This window comes from Ornithorhynchus anatinus, chromosome X5 (assembly GCF_004115215.2).
Source record: "Ornithorhynchus anatinus isolate Pmale09 chromosome X5, mOrnAna1.pri.v4, whole genome shotgun sequence".
Classification (NCBI taxonomy): Eukaryota; Metazoa; Chordata; class Mammalia; order Monotremata; family Ornithorhynchidae; genus Ornithorhynchus; species Ornithorhynchus anatinus.
Genome location: NC_041753.1, coordinates 22,818,558 through 22,836,839, shown reverse-complemented (window position 1 = coordinate 22,836,839; position 18,282 = coordinate 22,818,558). Strand labels below are relative to the sequence as shown.

Genomic DNA, 18,282 nt, shown 5'->3' with positions numbered 1-18,282 from the left:
ATACAGAGTCGATGGAGAAGAAACTAACTTTTCTGAACAGAAAATTGATTCATTTGAATTCGTATGAAAACACACAACAAATGAATGACTCATTTGGAAATCCCACGGATTTTGAGGGTTTTATCTCTCTTCCCCTTTCTCCACCTCCCGCCCCCTCAACATACACACATATATTTAGCTTTAATTCCGATAAGAGCAAGCCCAAGAAAAATATTAGATATACTCAATTCTGCGATACTTGCCGTTTGGACGAGAAAGTGTTCTTCCAGCAGCACAACCCTGTTTTGACTCCATCGTGCCATGATGTCGGAATCAATATTTATTGAGCGCTTACTGTGTGCAGAGCATTGTACTCTGGGCTAGGGAAAGTACAATAAAACAGAGTTGGTAGACACATTCCCTGCCCACAGCGAGTTTACAGTCTAGAGAGGGACACAGACATTAATATAAAAACATTATGGATATGTACATAAGTGTTGCGGGGCTTAGGGAGGGGTGAATAAAGGGTGCCATCCAAGTTCAAGGGTGACACAGAAGGGAGCGGGAGAAGAACAGATGAAGACATAGTCGGGGAAGGCCTCTTGGAGGTGATGTGCCTTTTATAAGGCTTTGAAGGGCTGGGGAGAGCGATTGTCGGAAGAAACGGCAGTGCACGTACGTGGCATCGGAGGGGCTGAGTCCGCGGCGTGAACGTTCCTTAGGTGGGGTTTTGTAAAGAACACAACTCCTATTTAATAGAAGTGGGCGTATGCTAAAGAAGGAATGCATTGTGCCATTGTAATAATTCTCCGGATTTGTTTTAAGGCCTTCTGGCAATTTGATCGCATCCACCCAGAGTAAACCCAATAAGCACGACGTCGTGTTTTTCGAGAAAAACGGACTTCTTCATGGAGAGTTCACACTGCCTTTTGGCAAAGATCGGGTCAAGGTATGTGGCCGCCCCTTCAACTTATCTCGGGAATAATAATAATGGTAATTATGGCATTTGTTAAGCGCTTACTATGTGCCAGGCACCGGACTGAGTGCTGGTGGGGGGTACAAGCAGATCGGGTTAGGCACAGTCCCTATGCCACGTGGAGCTCACAGTCTCAATCCCCATTTTGCAGATGAGGTAACTGAGGCCCAGAGAAGTAAAGTGACTTGTCCAGGGTCACACAGCAGAATTAGAACTCATGACCTTCTGACTCCCAGGCCCGTGCTCTATCCACTACACCATGCTGCTGCTGCCTGGGTGGTGGTGGTGGTCGTTGACAGGTCCTAGCTGGCAAGCAGTGTAAGCGGGCACTGTTTGTTTGCTTTTGGTATTTGTTCAGCACTTACTGTGCGCCAGATGCTCTTCTAAGCACCAGGGTAGATACAAACTAGTCACGGTGGACACAGTCGCTACCTCACGCTAGGCTCCCGGTCTTAATTCCCGTTTTACAGATGAGGGAACGGAGGCACAGAGAAGTTAAGTGACTCGCCCAAGATCATACAGCAGGCAGTCGGCAGAGGCGGAATTAGAACCCAGGGCTTTCTGACTCCCAGGCCCGTGCTTTATCCAGTAGGCCCCGCTGCTTCATACCGCTGCAGCGCCTTGGGAGATCTGACACTCCCGCCCCTCCACCTCATCTCTGGCCACCCAGGTGGCCCGGGTGGTGTGGTAAAGCCGGGTGGTGGTTCACCCGTGGGAGCACCCCTCCCCCAAACCTCGGGAGGATGAGAAAAGCAGGGGTAGCATGGTTGTGGGGCGAGGCCTTTTTACCTTCCTTTCCCGGCTCCCTCACCCCCCCACCTCCCCCATCCCCTTCCCTTTTTCCCCTCCTCTTTTTGTCTTTTCCCTCCTGACGTCCTGTCCCAAATTTGGCCTATATGAAAAGTCATCCCTTTTTTTTTTTGCCTCTGAGTAGGGATTTCACTTCTTAATAAAGATTCAGAAGTATTTCCCAAAAAAGGGAACCCCGTTTTGTAGAGTGAACTCTTCTTTTACTAGGAAAAGAAAAGATCTGATCCATTTACAGTCTTTACAGTTGTGATAAGAGGGAGACATTCAATATCCAGCCTTTTTAATATGCCTAATGTGACGGATTGGTAGGTGTTTTTAGGATAAGTCTCTGGGTCTTTTGCTTCCCAGAGGCTTTTGCTCAGAGACATGCGGTTTGGCAAAAATGCAGATTGCATAAGGGAGGCCAGTTGTGTTCTGGGGAATACTTGGGGAGCTAAACGTTTGAGTTGACTTTCCTGAAAAAAGATGACCCGAAGCCTTTCGTTTCCAAGGGAGGTGATCCGTTGGAGAATGCAAGGCTGTTGGGTTTATCTAGCGTCATTGTAGTAGTTGATTTCTCCTCCTAAGAAGCGTTTACTTCTTTAGAATGGCCCCAGATTCTTTGATTCACAGCCCCCGAAGGTTCTTTTTGGTACAGGATGGGACCGGGGCGGGTAGTAGATGCAGACTCATGTTAATGACATGTCTTGTTCTTTGGGCTGCCTCCCTCTCTCTGAGTTCCTGGACATAAAGGCGTGACCCTGCCTGTGTTGGATCAGCGTTTACTTGTGGCCAAGCTTCTTCCTCCTCCCTCACCATGCACCTCTCTCTCCTTATAACTGCTGCTCTTTGCTCTGATGGTGACAACGGAGTTGTTTGAATCCAGCTCTGGCTCGTTAAACAGCCCTCCACTTTCCTCCGCCTCCAGCGCGTGTTTTCCAGACCCATAGAACTGGAAAGCAAATACATAAACCCCTCGCACCATTATCCATCAAATTGTGCATCCCCTGTCACTCGTGTGGTGAGAGTTGCGTCTTATGGGCAGCCGGACGAACCGACGGGTGCTAATTTTTATCGTGGAGCTGCTTTTAATGATGCCGTTGTTCATTTTACAAAACGTTATGGGACCGTGTCCTCGGTAAAAGTGTGGAAGTTAACAATGAGAAGGTTTGTGTTTGGAGGCGAAACCCTAGTGAGAGTTTGCTTTCTGCCAGGTCAATGAACTGCTGTGGAACTGTGACTCTACCGTGCTTGCCATCTGGATAGAAGATCTTAACAATGAAGAGAACTTGAAAGCCAACACCTATGGTAAAAAAGCTGTTCCCTCATAGTTTGTATTCTCTTAATATAGGGAAGTGGTAGGACAGCGAAGATACCAAGCTACTCTTTTGCGTGTGTACAGCCAATCTGTGCTTGTTACAGGACTACTGAGTATCGAGCTTGTGAGCAACCTAGACCAGCTCTTACTCCGTTCCACTCCTTGGCCTTTGAGTAATATGTGGTTCGGTCTCCCGTCTGCCAGAGGGTGGCCCAGAGGGAGGGAAGAAAGGGGAAGCTCAAATCGAATTCAATGTAGAAGCGGCGTGGCGTGGTGGATAGAGCCTGGGCCTGGGAGTCAGAAGGACCTGGGTTCCAATCCCGACTCCGCCGCTTGTCTGCTGGGTGACCTTGGGCAAGTCACTTCACTTCTCTGGACCTCGATCACCTCATCTGGAAAATGGGGATTAGGACTATGAGCCCCATGCGGGACGTGGACTGAGTCCAACCTGATTAGCTCGTATCCAACCCAGCACTTACTACAGTGCCTGGCATCCAGTAAGACCTTGACAAATACCAGAATTATTGTCATCATTATTAGTATTAATAATAATAAGCCCTCAATAAATACCACTGGGGATAATCTATGGGGAGTTGAGGTCTCTCAGCCATAAAGAAGGTTGGACAATACTTCTAGTCTAGAGCCTAATATCACACTGCCCTCATACTCTGACAGTCTCTCTAAGGATGTGCTGGACTTTGATTGGCTTTTGTACTTTCTTAACAATAATAATAATAATAATAAAATAATAATGTTGGTATTTGTTAAGCGCTTACTATGTGCAGAGCACTGTTCTAAGCGCTGGGGTAGATTCAGGGTAATCGGGTTGTCCCATGTGAGGCTCACAGTCTTCATCCCCATTTTCCAGATGAGGTAACTGAGGCACAGAGAAGTGAAGTGACTTGCTCACAGTCACACAGCTGACAAGTGGCAGAGCAGGGATTCGAACCCATGACCTCTGACTCCCAAACCCGTGCTCTTTCCACTGAGCCCTGCTGCTTCTTGTCTATCATTACTTCATGGATCGGTGTCAGTCGTATTTATTGAGAACCTGCTGTATGCAGAGCGCTGTACTAAGCACTTGGGAGAGTACAATATAACAATTTAACACATCCCCTACCCACAACGAGCTAACTCGGTAAGAGCGCTTTGGCAATAGTTAGCTCTGAATTGCCCATATAACATCTTGGTTGTGCGTACGGCTTCCCCGGTGCCGGTTGATACATTACCGCGCTTGCCTTTGGACCTGATCGTCAGCTTGCCTTCTTGAAAACGTGTCTCTAGGGCACAGCCGTTCTTGAGTGACCGCGTCTAGGACTTTAGTAAGGCTCCAGATCGAGTTGGAAGTGCGCCCAAGTTGGGCGGAAGCGCATTTGCGACGCCGGCATCCAGGCCTCCCGTTGCGTCTTCCGGCATGGCCGCGTAGAGTAAATCTAATGGAACCGGGCCAACTACGCCTCCCCGTAAATCAGTTGATCGGTACTGTTTATTGAGCTTACTGTGTGCAGGGCACTGTACTAAGCTTGGGAGAGCACAGTATAACAGACACATTCCCTGTCCACTGTTAATTCCCCGCTTGGGAAAATGGAGTGGACAGGGAACTCTTGACTCTGACCTAGTCAGCTGTGTCACCCCAAGTAGTCTCCAAAGAAGAACTTTTCAGGAAAGCCAAATTGCCTACACCGTAGCGGCAGTGTCATGTGCATGGAGGGCTCCATGCTGCCCGCTCCCCTTTTCCTGTGCCTGGTGGGCCGCAAAGATTTTGTCAGCCATTCCAAGTGCTGATCTGAAGCTACGTTTTGATTTTCAGGAAGGTTCATTCAGTGATATTCTCTGTTAGTTGGTCCAGGAGTACTTTGAGTGTTACCTTGTCCCTGATGGGAAGTAATAAGATGCCTCGATAGTTGCATATCTTTCTTCTCGAAGACGGTGATGAATCAGTCGAAAGTATTTATTGAGTGCTTATCGTGTGCCAGGCACCGTACTGAGCACTGGGGTAGATGCCACCTAATCAAGTCGGACATGGTTCCTGTCCCACGTGGGGCTCACGGTCTTAATCCCCACTTTACAGACGAGGTAACTGAGTCCCAGAGAAGCGAAGTGGCTTGTCCAAGATCACACGGCGGACAAGTAGCGGAGCCAGCATTAGAACCCAGGACCTTCCGACTTCCAGGCCCGTGCTCTATCCACCGGGCCACGCTGCTTCTTTCTGACTTGTGTGTCCTGGCGGCAGTAGGAAATACCTTTTCCCCTCTTCTGACCCTAAGCCAAAGTCCTAGAAAACTTGGGCAGCCCCAGTCCAATCTCTTACTGCAAGAGAGGCACCAGTGCCAGGAGCCAGAAATGATGCCCAACTGTACTTTCATCGGCCCATTGTGCAGGAGTTACTCCCTCGGGGATTCTCACGTCTGCGGCGTCTTCGACCCAGAGGACGGCTCCACTCTGTGTCCTATAACGATGTCTCCGTTTCTCAAATAGTTCAGTTGTGGACGGTCGGAAATTATCACTGGTATCTCAAGCAAAGCCTGCACTTCGGAAGCTGTGAAAAGAATCGGATCGTGTTTTTGACTTGGGATCCGGTGACCCCGTACAGACTGCACGTTCTCTGTCAGGGCTGGCATTACCTCAGCTATGACTGGCACTGGAGTACTGACGGGAGCAAGGGAGAAGATGCCTGCGACTTGGCTAGTGTGGCTGTCATCGATGGAGGTAAGTGGTTTGTTTTGTTTTTTTAAAAATTCTAAGGATCCCCACCACCCCCCCATTAAGGGTTTGCTTGTTGTTCGTGAAGATAGAGTCTCTTTTGAGATGGAAATGCAGTTCATGTCCAAGTCTAATGTGTTTGCTTCTGCTAATGTCTATCTCCCTTTCTAGACTGTAAGCTCGTGGTGGGCAGGGGATGTGTCTGTTTACTGTTGTACTCTCCCAAGCGCTCCGTACGGTGCTCTGCACACCGTAAGCATTCAATAAATACAATTGACTGACCAACTGACCTCATCCCGAAGCTTCTGATCGGAGAAGAAATGGGGACAGTCCAAACCCCAACAGGTTTGGCTTTTTAATGACTCAACCCAGGCCCGGAGGCCTCCAGACCTGTATCCTGGGGCCCCTCTCAAGCAGGACTCTCAAAGTTGTGTTTGTCCGTTTAAGGCATCCTTTAGACTGGATGCTCGCTTGAGGCAGGGAACGTTTCTACTGACTGTTATATTGCTATATTCTCCCAAGCGTTTAGTACAGTGCCCAATAAATATAATCGATTGATGACCTCTGACTTCACCATGATTCTAGGTTTTAATTTGCGCTTAGGAAAAACCCAGAGTTCTTTGCATCTCTCCAATCTACTAGTCCTTTAGGCCCCCGGGCCTAAAGGCTTGGAAACAGACTGGCCTTGAAAAGTGAACTGTGTTTTGTTTTTTCATTCAACATCCCTGCGATTGACTTGGATTGGGTTTTGTTTTTGTTTTTTGTTTTTATGTGAAGACAAAGTATTGGTGACAGAATTTCAACACGCTGTGGTGCCTCCACCTCTCTGCTCCTATCAGCTCCAGCTTCCACAGGCAGTGAACCAAGTTGTATTCTACACAAATCCCAACAAGAACAGCGACCTTGCCGTTCTTGATGTTAACAACAGGATTTCCGTTTATAGATCCGGTGGGTTTCTTTGAAACATAAAACTGCATTTTGGGCTTGCTTCAATCTTATGCAATTTCCCCCTTTTCCCTCAACAAATTTGACCCCACTTGCTTCTCCCGGGGCCTAGAGAAGCAAGAATTACCATGATTCCCGCTGGTCATTTCCACATCCAGCTCATAATCCAACACAAAGCCACGTTACTACAGTTGGATAGTCTAAGCGATTAAGGAATAAGTGCTTACTATGTGCCAAGCACTGTTCTCAGCGCTGGGGTAGGTATAAGTTAATCAGGTTGGACACAGTCCCCGTCCCGCATGGGGCTCACACTCTTAATCCCCATTTTACAGATGAGGTAACTGAGGCCCCATAGAAGTCAAGTGATTTGCCCAAGGTCATAGAGCAGACGTGGCAGAGCCGGGATTGGAACCCAGGTCTTTCTGACTCCCGGGCCCATGCTCTAGCTACTAAACCATGGCTGCTGCTTCTCCCCTTCCCTTCCCCCCCACCCCAAGGTAGGGTATAAGCTCCTTGTGGGCAGGGAAATTATCATTTCGTTATTCTGTACTAGCCTAGCACATTGCACTAAGCAAATAGTCAATAAATGTTGCTAATGTTACGGGCTGCCCATAAATGTTCAAATTTGAGCATTATCTTGTGTAGATTCTAGTGTTTAGCAGCCGGAGGGCTTCCTTCAGGCATTGCTGGGTCGTGAACAATTCTTTTAGACTCTTCCGGATGCTTCGTACAGCCCTCTGCACTCAGTTGGTGCTCAGATACTATTGACTGATCAGTTATGATTGATCCCGGTCTGGACACTTGTCCCTGAGGATGCTGGGGTTGTATCAGCAGCCCAGTAGCATGCATGGTGGGGTCCCAGAAGACGAGCCAAAAACTACTGAAATGTTGGTGACCGGAGGGAGTGGCGGAAGGTCTATGATTTATTAGAGTATATTTGCGTTATAATTTAGAATTCGCAGTATAATTTCTGTATTTTAATTACTTACTCATGTTCATATCTGTCCCTGCCCATAGATCTCACTGACCACTGCTTCCCGGTCTCTTTTGCTGGCTCCTCTTCTGCCTCTCACTTTCTGACAGTAGAGGTCCCTCAAGGCTCAGTTTTAGATCCCTTTCTATTCTCTTTCTATTCCCACTCCCTTGGAGAACTCACTCTCTCACTTGACAGTAGAGGTCCCTCAAGGCTCAGTTCTAGATCCCTTTCTATTCTCTTTCTATTCCCACTCCCTTGGAGAACTCACTCGCTCACTCCCTGACTTCAATTACCACCTGTATGCGGACGATCCCCAAATCTGCATCTCCAGCCCTGATCTCTCTCCTTCCCTGCAGTCTTGCATTCTCACCTGCTTCCAAGACATGTCTACTTGGATATCCCGCTTGACACTTCAAATTTAAACATGTCCAAAACTGAACTCCTTATTTTCCTACCCCAACCTTGTCCTCCCCGTGTCTTACCCATCGCTGTAGCCAACACCACTATCCTCCCTGCCTCACAAGCTCATAACTTTGGCGTCGTCCTCGACTCGTCTCTCTCATTCTGCCAACGTATTCGATCTGTCACCAAATCCCGTCGGTTCTACCTTCACAACGTTACTTAAAATCTGCCCTTTCCTCTCCATCCTAACTGCTACCGTGCTGACCCAAGCACTTATCCTATCCCGCCTTGACTACCGCGTCTGCCTCCTCGCTGACCCCCCGGCCTCCTGCCTCTCCCCACTCCGATCCATACTTCACTCTGCCGCACAATCCACTTATCAGCAAAAACGTTCGGTTCCCGTCTCCACACTCCTCAAGACCCTCCAGTGACTGCCCATCCACCTCCGTATCAAACGTAAACTCTTTACCACTGGCTTTAAAGCACTCTATCAACTTGCCCCATCCTACCTCCTCCCCCTTATCTACCACAGGCTAGCCCGCACACTCCGCTCCTCTTGCACCACCTTACTCACCGTGTCCCGATCTCATCTATCTCACCACCGACCCCTTTCCCACATCCACCCCCTATTCTGTAACTCCCTCCCACTCGACATACGCCAGACCACCGCTCTCCACCTTCAAATCATTACTAAGGTCACATCTCCTCCAAAGAGGCCTTCCCTCATTTAACTCCTCTTCTCCCCAGCTCGCTCTCCCTTCTCTGTCGTCTGTGCGCTTGGATCTGTGACCTTTGGGCATTTGATATTTAGCCCCGACCCCACGCCACTTAAGCACGTCTTTAAATTATATATTATAAATTACTTATATTAATACCTGTTGCCCCCCTCTAGACCGTAAGTTCGTCTGGGGCAGGGAACGTCTCCCAGTTCCGTTGTACTCTCCCAAGTGCTTAGGATAGTGCTCTGCACATAGAAAGCGCTCACCAAATACTGTTGATTTGACCGACTGGCTAGGGGACTCCCTGTCTCGGCTCGAAGCTGACGATATCTGGCTTGGTGCTGGTCTGACCATGCCCTGCAGGCTCACAGCGCCTGTGGGCCAGGTCCAGTCCACACAGAATTCTACCTCTTGACCGTCAGTACTCGTCACTACCACTTAACAATGTCATTCAGGGGGGATGGAGGCGATTTTTTAGCTCGTCGAACGTGCTGTGTGGTCCGGATCAGGCAATGAAAGGTTGTCTTTTCTAGGGGACGGCTCAGCTGTGGATCCTACGGTGAAAATAGGAGCCGTGGGTGGAAGTGAATTTAAGGTTTCCATTCCAACACCTCGCCTGGAAAAAAGATACAAGTAGGTCCTCTCTTTTGGGTCCTCGGGCCTTTTGGGAAGAAAGAGATTCCCTTTCCGTTTGGGGATCAAGAGGAGGCGTAGTACTCATGTCACCTGACCTTGTGCCTGGGCTGTGTTGATGAATCCCCATGGGCCGGTAATGTTAGGATCGAATCTTCACTCTGACTTTCTCTTCCAAACTTTAGCGGGAGGACATAAACAACCAACCGATCTGAAAAATGAGTAGAAAAATCAAAATTCTAAGTCGCCCCATGAGCCCAAATGATGCTTGCTCCAGAAACGGCCTTTGGAAATGCTCTCTGTATTGCCACTAGCTGAAGCCAGGAAGTCTGCAAGGGAGAGTGAATTCTTTTTGACTCCGAGTGGAACGTTACAGCCCACTCTAGCAAATCGGCTTGGATGCAGCACTGCGGGCCTCTTCTTTTCTGGTCTCAAGTGTGAGGGAGAGCTCGGTGATCGTGGTAGTGACGTAGTTTCTCGGCGTCTGCGGGTACTGGGGCTACCCGCTTCTCATCCTCACCCACCCTCTCAATTCACCTCCTCTCAAGATTTCCAAACATTTGGAGAGTGCCTTTCCACACAGCTAGTGATTAGCGAAGTGAGAGATTTGTCCAGTGATTCTACCAACACCTGCACTCCCATTGTGCTGCCAGGGATAGTATCTAATTTCTATCTTTATATTCTTTCCCAGCGCTTAGCACAGTGCTCTGCTGCACACAGCGCTGAATAAATACTATGACTACTACAGGGGAAAACAGGCAAATGAGGCTTTTGCTCAGACTCTGTTTGAATTTAATCGTCTTCCAAATCTATGTCCTGACCATCCATTTGTTATTTAATAGCCCGGCTATTATTTGAAGAAGTCCTTTTAAAATCTCTATCCCTGTGTTGATTTTTCCTGACCATTTGAAACAGAATTGAGTTTGAGAGCCGAGAAGACCAGGAGGTGAACCCCTTGAATCTGTGTCTTCTCACCTGGATCCAAGACCGCACTTTCTTGGCCGTCAGTCACGGGCAGAGCCCCTCCCAGTCCCTGATTCACCACCTGACTCTGGCCCCTTCTGAGCCGGGGGACGGGGACGAAGAAGGCCACGTGGATATCAGGTATTGGCGCCCTTCTTCCTTGCGGGAATGGCGGGATCGACAGAATGCATAGTAAGTCCATTTCGAGGCGGCTGATCTCGTCCGTTCTTGCCCACGTTTTTGTCAGTTCATCTGTAATCGTCGAAGGGGTCGTAATCAGTCTGTGCTACCATCAGAAAACCAAGGCAGTGGCCCTACAATTAGCCGATGGACAGATTCTCAAGTACCTCTGGGGTGAGTTGCCACGGGCGGGGTTAGAGGTGAGTTGCCCAGCTCTTCGAGGTAAACGGTTTAGCTCTCGTGAAAGCTGTCAGTCTGCACCCAAAGGCTATCGATTTTGAAACGATATCCAAACTACAGAAGAGCGGAGCCAAAGTAATCCCAAATCTCCAAGTTGCGCTTTGCGGCCTTCATCTCTCTCAGTTGTTCAGAATGGTCGTGGCTTCTCTTTCATCTTTCGATGGGGTACAGCCAAGTTGGGTACTGAACAGAAAAGCGCCATATCGTGACGGATTTACAACCCCTCCTCCCCGTCACCTGGTATTAGTCCGTGTTTTGAAAGGCACCGGGGCAGGGATTGTCTCTCTCTATTGCCGAATTGTACTTTCCAAGCGCTTAGTACAGTGCTCAGCACTTAGTAAGCACTCAGTAAATACGATTGCATGAATGAATGATTCGTCCTTTTCATTGACTCTCTCTAGAGTCTCCAATCCCAGCTGTTGAGCCGTGGAAGAACCGCAGCGGCTTCGCTGTCCAGTTTCCCTATCCCTGCATCCAGACCGCGGTGGCCATGATAGGTGGAGAAGTAAGTGAGCAGTGGGAAGGGAGTTGCAACGCCAAAGGAATTGAGCGTTGACTGTCAGTTCATCAGTCAGCGGTCTGTATCGCGCTCCACTCTGTGCGAAGCTTTTAATTAGGGACAGACAAGGTACGGGGCCCACCCTCGAGGCGTTTATGGCCTCATGGGAACAGAGCAGGAATGCCCCAAATTCATAACAGAAATAAAGGTGCCTCCAAAGTGGTCTTCTGCATCACAGGTGACGGCAGTTAATGAGCATTTTGAGAAGCAGCATGGTCTAGTGGATAGAGCATGAACCCGGGAGTCAGAAGGGCATTGTTTTTGATCAGGACTGAACCGTCATTAATGGATTTAATAATGGTTGTTTTCGTCTCCCCTTGTAGGAATGCATCCTAGGTCTGTCGGACAAGTGCCGCTTTTTCATTAACGACATCGAGGTATCTAGATTTATTGGGGGACTAGTCCCGCTCTTTGTGGCTTGACTTAAATACGTGCAGGGATAGGTAACTTTCTCCCTTTTACTTTCCCTGTTGTGTTATAGGTTGCATCGAATATTACATCATTTGTAATATATGATGAGTTTTTACTGCTGACCACCCATTCCCACACCTGCCAGTGCCTGTCGTTGAAAGATACTTCATTTAAAGGTATATATTCACACGTATATATATAAAAGGGTGTGTGCGTGAATATATATATATATATTTTTTTTTTTCATGTCTGTGCACTCAGTGGCAGAGCCTTGCTGACTTTAGAATGCTCTCTCTACTTTAGGTTTTCATTAGAGAATTCCAAGATGGGAAAGGATTTTGCGAGGATCCTTTAGTCGTTCATTCCGCCTTCGGGCGGGCCCACATTTATGCCGGACCGTTTTTTTAAATCCCTCCAGAGGGAGAGGTTGCCCAGCCTTCTTCAGTCAGTCGAGTGCTTACTGTGCGCAGAGCCCCGTACAAAGCGCTTGGGAGGATACAGTTCAGTAGAGTTGGTAGAGTCTCGGCCCCCAAGGGGCTTCCAGTCTAGAGGGGGAGAGCGACGTTAACCTAGGTTACAGAAAGGGGAAGTGGCTGAGTATAACCTTTCAATGTTTAACAACCCTCAGTGCCCGGAGGTTGTTCCTGTGTTGAGCTCAAATGCCACAGTCTACAGCTTAAGCCCAGGTCCTCTCATATCCCCGGCGGAGATGGAGAACAGCTAATCCCCTCTCCTCCTGCATCCTAATGTACTCGAAGGTCTTTTCTATGATCCCACTCATCCCGATCACCATCTGTTGGTAATCTGAACGAGCTTATGAAGTGCCACTTCCCACTGGCCGGACGCCAGAGTGACTGGCTAGCGTGCTTTCTCGTTCACCTAGGGAGCACTTGCCCCAGTCGCAAATGAGAAACCCGCTACCCCAAAACCTCCCCCGCCCTGAAAAAGAGAGCCGGGATAAACCGGAGAGCTCGGTCGACGGGAGACTAATCTGCGCTCTCGTGGGTACTCACGTTGCTCGCTGTGTTTTATTGATGCCGGGCGTGTGGGTGGAAAGCGGTGACCTAGCTAGAGGAGGGGTCGACGGGCTGAATAGCGAGCGGGATTTTTTTTAAGTTGTCCTGCCCATTGCGGTGTCCTCAGTCTTCCAAGCAGGTTTGAGCAACACTAACGCCACAAATGAGGAAACCCTACGGAAAGTGGAAAGGGGCTCTCGTATTGTCACCGTTGTACCCCAAGATACCAAACTCATACTACAGGTCAGTGTATAGTTCTGGTCATTTCGTGACTTGTGACTGACAGGAGTCGGGGCAGGTCTAGGCAATGTAGCTATCCTAGGAAAACAGCGCCTGCTTTCGTGACGCTTGTTAGTTCCGGTAACAGTCGTCATTATTACTGCCTTTCACCCGGCCACTTTGCGCTCCCGTGCTCCAGATTGCTGTTAGTCGGTGTCCCTCCCTGCCCTCTACCATCCGCCAAGAGCTGCTGAGTGCTTACCGTGTGCAGAGCGTTGCACTGAACGCTCGGGAGCGAACGGCCTAATAGAGCTTACAGCCAAGTTTCCGGCCCACGACGAGCTTACGGTCTAGTGGGGGAGACAGACATTAATAGAAATAAATCCATTCCGGATACGCACCTAAGTGCTGCGGAGGAGTGAATGAGGGGTGCAGATCCAAGTCCGAGGGCCAGGCGGACGGGAGAGGGAGAAGAGGAAATGAGGGCCTAGTCGGGGAAGGTTGATGGGGAGTTGGCCCAGCGTCACAGCCATGAGGTCTTCTCCCAGAAGTAGCATGACCTTAGTGGATAGAGCCCGGGCCTGGGGGTCAAGAATGACCTGGTTTCTGATCCCCGCCCCGCCACGTGTCTGCTGTGAGACCGTGAGCAAGTCACTTGGCTTCTCCAGGCCTTGTGCTCCTTCCACCAGGTTACGCCGCTTCTCCACACGTACCAATCTTGCTCTCCTAATGGCTCTTTTCGGGTGGCTGGGGAGCCGTACTGTTTTCTGACGGGGTTTTTTTTGTTCTTTAAGAAGAGAGATAAGTCTCAATTTTTTTTGTTGTCGTTTAAAGATGCCAAGGGGAAACTTAGAAGTCGTTCATCATCGAGCCCTTGTTTTAGCTCAGATTCGGAAGTGGCTAGACCGGTGAGTGCTGTGTTTTTGTTTTGACATTGGTGGAGGTTTTCAGCGTGTGAGTTCTGACTAGGCTCGTTAGAATTAGGGAATTTAACCTGAAAGAAACTTCAGTGACTAACGCCTTGTTACCTTGGTCCAACTACTTATATGTAAATTATAGGTATGATTTATACCTGTGTATCCCCCTGTGGAGATAAGTAGGGTGATTCGCTCTTTTATAAAATCTCATGTATATTTAGACTGTAAGCTCATTGTGGGCAGGGAACGTGTCTACCAACTCTGTCGTCTTGTACTCTCCTAACGCTTAGTACAGTGCTCTGCGCACAGGAAGCTCTCAGTAAATGCCAGTGATGGATATTTGATCATTTGAAAGTGATCTCTCTACGTAACGTACATTCGAGCGCACACACACCCGCACAGTCAATGCCATAAATAGGGGGTTTGCATTTCTGAAGAACCTTAACGTTAAAGAGAATCACACTACGCTATTTTGGAGGAAAAATATTGAATTGTTTTCAGACACGTCTTATTAGAAGAATATTCCTTAATTCTGCCTTCACAGCCTATCCGACGTGTGTCGTTAAAATACTTGCCATGGAATGAGCGAATCTGTCAGTCAGTGGTATTTATTGAGCATTTATTGTGTGCAGAGCACTGCATTAAACACTTGGGAAGGTGCAGTACACTGGAGTTGATAGACATGATCCCTGTCCAGAAAGATCTTTCAGTCTCTGGTTCATCATAGGGTCTTAGGCCATTTCCACAATGGAAAAAAAAAAAAAGAGTATTTGGGTTTTCACTCTTTATTGTAGTGATTTGGAAACTGGATTTGCCTATTGAAAATATTTTTTTTAACCTGATAAATTTCAGTGAAGTGAATTTTCCATCCGTTCTATTTCTTCCTTCAGGCTTATGTTTAAAGAGGCATTTGAATGTATGAGGAAGCTGAGAATTAATCTCAATCTGATTCATGACCATAACCCAAAGGTAAGTGTCATTCTGCCCGTGTTGTGAAAGCAAAATAGAATCAACAGCTTCCCTTGTTCTTATAAAATGTTAATCCAATTTGTGAAAAGAGCACAATTAAGAATAATGATATGCAACATGCAAAGTGTCTGCCTTGGCCACTAAAAATGGGCAATTTCTAAACAGAGTTTCCCTGAAATCGTAACATTACTTTTTGTGATTTTCCAAAGAGCATTTTACGTGAAAGCCTGTGGTTTCAGCTGTAGCTCTAGGGTGACTCGCTCTTTTTTTTTTTTTTTGTATGTTTGATCATTTGAAAGTGTTTTGTTTTGTATTTTTGCTAGGTGTTTCTTGAAAATGTGGAAACCTTTGTAAAGCAGATTGATTCTGTAAACCACATCAATTTGTTTTTCACAGAATTGAAGTAAGTAGCATGATATTTTAAGTAAAAATACACTGTCCTAGCCTTTGAGCAGAAAGACCCAGAAAAATAAGGGCTGAAGAAAAAAATCTTAGAAAGGTCCATTTCGGATAACTTGTAGTTATCTATTAATGGTTTTGAGTTAATGAGCCAGTTATTTGTTATCTAGTCTGCTTAATAGTGTGCATCCTACTGAATAGACTCATTTTTTAGAATTTGTAGATTCACCCTTTTTCTCAGTCGCATTTTCTCTCACTAGTTCTTTAGAATTGTGGCCTTAGTCTTTAAGCAAGCAGCATCAAAATACAGGTCATCCCGAATTATGACTTGTTTTCATTTTAGCAAATTCTATGCAAAATCACATTTTTGGTAGGGAAACAAGATGGTGACTTTTGGATCTGATTCCTGTGGGGTTGTTTTTAATACAAGCTGATGCAGTAATTATCTTAAATTGAAAGCTTTGGAAATTCATTTGTATGACTAATCTTTCGCTGGAAAGAAGAGAACTGCCAGGTGTGAAAGTGGAGTGCAATTACAGATGTACGGCTTGGCTTATTGCCATTGATGAATAATTTCATCAGTGCACAGGATGTCCTAGAAAGCTTTTTCAGGACTCAATTTTACTTTAGCACATTCATTTGAGAGCACATTAGTAGCTAGCTGGGTGCATATCGTGGGGGCTCAGTTGAAGACGGTTTGGGGTTTTTTTGTACTTGTCTGTCTTAGGGAAGAAGACATCACAAAGACTCTGTACCCTCCTCCGGTTACCAGTAACGTCCAGCTATCCAGGGGTCCCGATGGTAGAAAGGTGGACCTTGTTTGTGATGCCATGAGAACAGCCATGCAGAATATAAATCCTCACAAGTATGTGGAATGTAAAATAAAAACGATGTGGCATTTGAAATGTTTTTACTGATTTTGCGTGCGGGGGTGTGTGCTCTGCGCGCGTGCTTATTCTAGAACCTACTTGGGCTTACTATCCTTTTCCTTGAATAAAAGCACAAGGGGGCCTTACCGAGAGGAGAGTCTTTGGCAATTAAATGTTCAGGCAGTGGAGAGAAGACTGGTGCCGATATCACTGGCCTAGTCGAGGCAGTAGTCTTCAAAGTATTGAAAATAAATAATGTTGGGCTATACGTTCATTCAATTTTAAGACAGAAGGGTAGATTAAATGTCATTTAAAGCAGGCTCCAGCAGATACCGTCATCGTGTCGGCCACATCGGATAGAATTAGGCCCCTGTCCTTGGCGACCTACACAGGATGCCATTTGATTTCTGGCTATACAAAAGTGGTTTGGGTTTTTTTGAGATGTAAAGTTGGTGTGGTTTTACCCGTGATTGCCAAGTCGTCTCTCCTTGCTCAGACTTTTAGAAAATTGTATTTGAAAGTTTGGAAAATTGAGGCTAGGCTCTCAAAAACAGAGTGATCCCACTTGATTTATTTTCTCCCCTTCCTCCCAACTTGATGACATTTCTCCCAGCTACCTTGAAATCTGATTTTTGTCCTGGAAGTCTTCTAGTCCAGTGAAACTGCGTTGCAGTTGATCCTCGTACTTATGAGACCAATTCTGGTCTCACTATAGGGACGTGATTCCTTTGGAAATAAAGACAAAAGGAGAAATTCAGCTCTTCCCGAGTAAGCGGCTATTATGACATCTCTCCCGGAGGAGACTTGAACCTCCTTTTACCCCATTTTGCCTTACTGGTTAAAAACAAAATCAAGTGAAGAGATTCAGGGACCCTGAGTAGCCAAACACTTCTCATTCTTCCTCTCTGTCCCAGGTACTGCTTATCCATATTGACCTCCCACGTGAAGAAGACAACACCAGAATTGGAAATCGCACTGCAGAAGGTCCATGAGCTTCGAGGTGAAGTATTAACAAAGTACATCACCATTAGGGAGCCAGCTTTAATTTTCAGAAACCGAAACGTAGAACCAGGAGTAAGCAAAGCAGGTGACATTAAAGTCTAGGTTTGGGGTGATGGCTCCACAACAGGATGTGGAGCGTGACGTTTCTGTATTGTCTAGTCTGTTAGGCTCACAGGTGCCCAACCCAAAAATTTCTTAGAAGTATGGGGGTGGAAAGGGGGCAGACGTTTCAGGGGGAGCAAGTGGGAACCGGCCGAGGAGGCGACAGGTTTCAGCAGTGGGGCAAGGAACGTGTCGGTTTACTGTTGTGGTGTACTCTCCCAAGTTCTTTGTACAGGGCTTTGCACACAGTAAGCGCTCAATAAATACCACTGAACGAATGAAAGAGCTGAGGACCCAGAAACCACTCTTTGAGGTCTTTGCAGCCCTGTTTGGAAACTAAGGTCTTGTCAGAGACGTGAATGTGCCAAGCTGGGAATCCTGCTGTTAACAGTTGGCATTGACATGTGCTGTTGGTTTGTTTTTTTTAATGCTATAGAAAATGCTCATTCTGCCCCTGATGCTGTCAGTGCTGAGGAAGCACTAAAATATTTACTTTTTTTGGTGGATGTCAATGAGTTATACAATCATTCCCTGGGGACGTATGACTTTGATTTGGTCCTCATGGTTGCGGAGAAATCACAAAAGGTATGAGGAAGCTTCATTTTTTTCCTCTCCCTGCTTAAAGGTTCATTTCATGTGTACTCTGCCGCTGGGTTTGCGATGCGTGTTGGTAGCAGAGGTTGGGGGTGGTGAGAGAGAGAGTGAGACTTTTTAAGTGCAAACCAGCATGACAAATGTTTTACCATTACAAAACTTTCCCTTCAGTTCTAAGATAATTCAGTTGTTTTAGGTGGTCCGGGTGGGAAACCTTATCAGAAGGCTTTTGAAAATCTAAAATGTGTTTTATCCACTGACTTTTTTTTTTCCCCTCCCTCCTTCTGTGCTACTTGATCCCTTCAAAAGAGTCCAGCAGAAATGTTTTTTTTTAACCCTCACCGAACCGTGTTTTATTTCCCCAAACTAGTATTTTTTTCTAAGTACTAATCGCAAGCTCGA

The 18,282-nt window shown here is 47.1% G+C and overlaps 1 protein-coding gene across 2 annotated transcripts in view; it reads left to right on the top strand.

Annotated features, from left to right (window-relative positions):
• Window positions 1-18,282, top strand: part of ELP1 (elongator acetyltransferase complex subunit 1) — a 55,030-nt gene that overhangs the window by 17,618 nt on the left and 19,130 nt on the right. For both annotated transcript variants that reach the window (XM_029055042.2, XM_039910772.1), the window contains exons 9-25: window positions 805-928; window positions 2,959-3,052; window positions 5,541-5,771; window positions 6,543-6,713; window positions 9,341-9,440; window positions 10,356-10,544; window positions 10,651-10,757; window positions 11,225-11,328; window positions 11,706-11,759; window positions 11,864-11,969; window positions 12,937-13,052; window positions 13,863-13,936; window positions 14,836-14,914; window positions 15,238-15,317; window positions 16,041-16,178; window positions 17,097-17,182; window positions 17,723-17,871. In XM_029055042.2, the coding sequence (XP_028910875.1) occupies window positions 805-928; window positions 2,959-3,052; window positions 5,541-5,771; window positions 6,543-6,713; window positions 9,341-9,440; window positions 10,356-10,544; window positions 10,651-10,757; window positions 11,225-11,328; window positions 11,706-11,759; window positions 11,864-11,969; window positions 12,937-13,052; window positions 13,863-13,936; window positions 14,836-14,914; window positions 15,238-15,317; window positions 16,041-16,178; window positions 17,097-17,182; window positions 17,723-17,871 (2,002 nt within the window). The remainder of the gene's footprint in view (window positions 1-804; window positions 929-2,958; window positions 3,053-5,540; window positions 5,772-6,542; window positions 6,714-9,340; window positions 9,441-10,355; window positions 10,545-10,650; window positions 10,758-11,224; window positions 11,329-11,705; window positions 11,760-11,863; window positions 11,970-12,936; window positions 13,053-13,862; window positions 13,937-14,835; window positions 14,915-15,237; window positions 15,318-16,040; window positions 16,179-17,096; window positions 17,183-17,722; window positions 17,872-18,282) is intronic.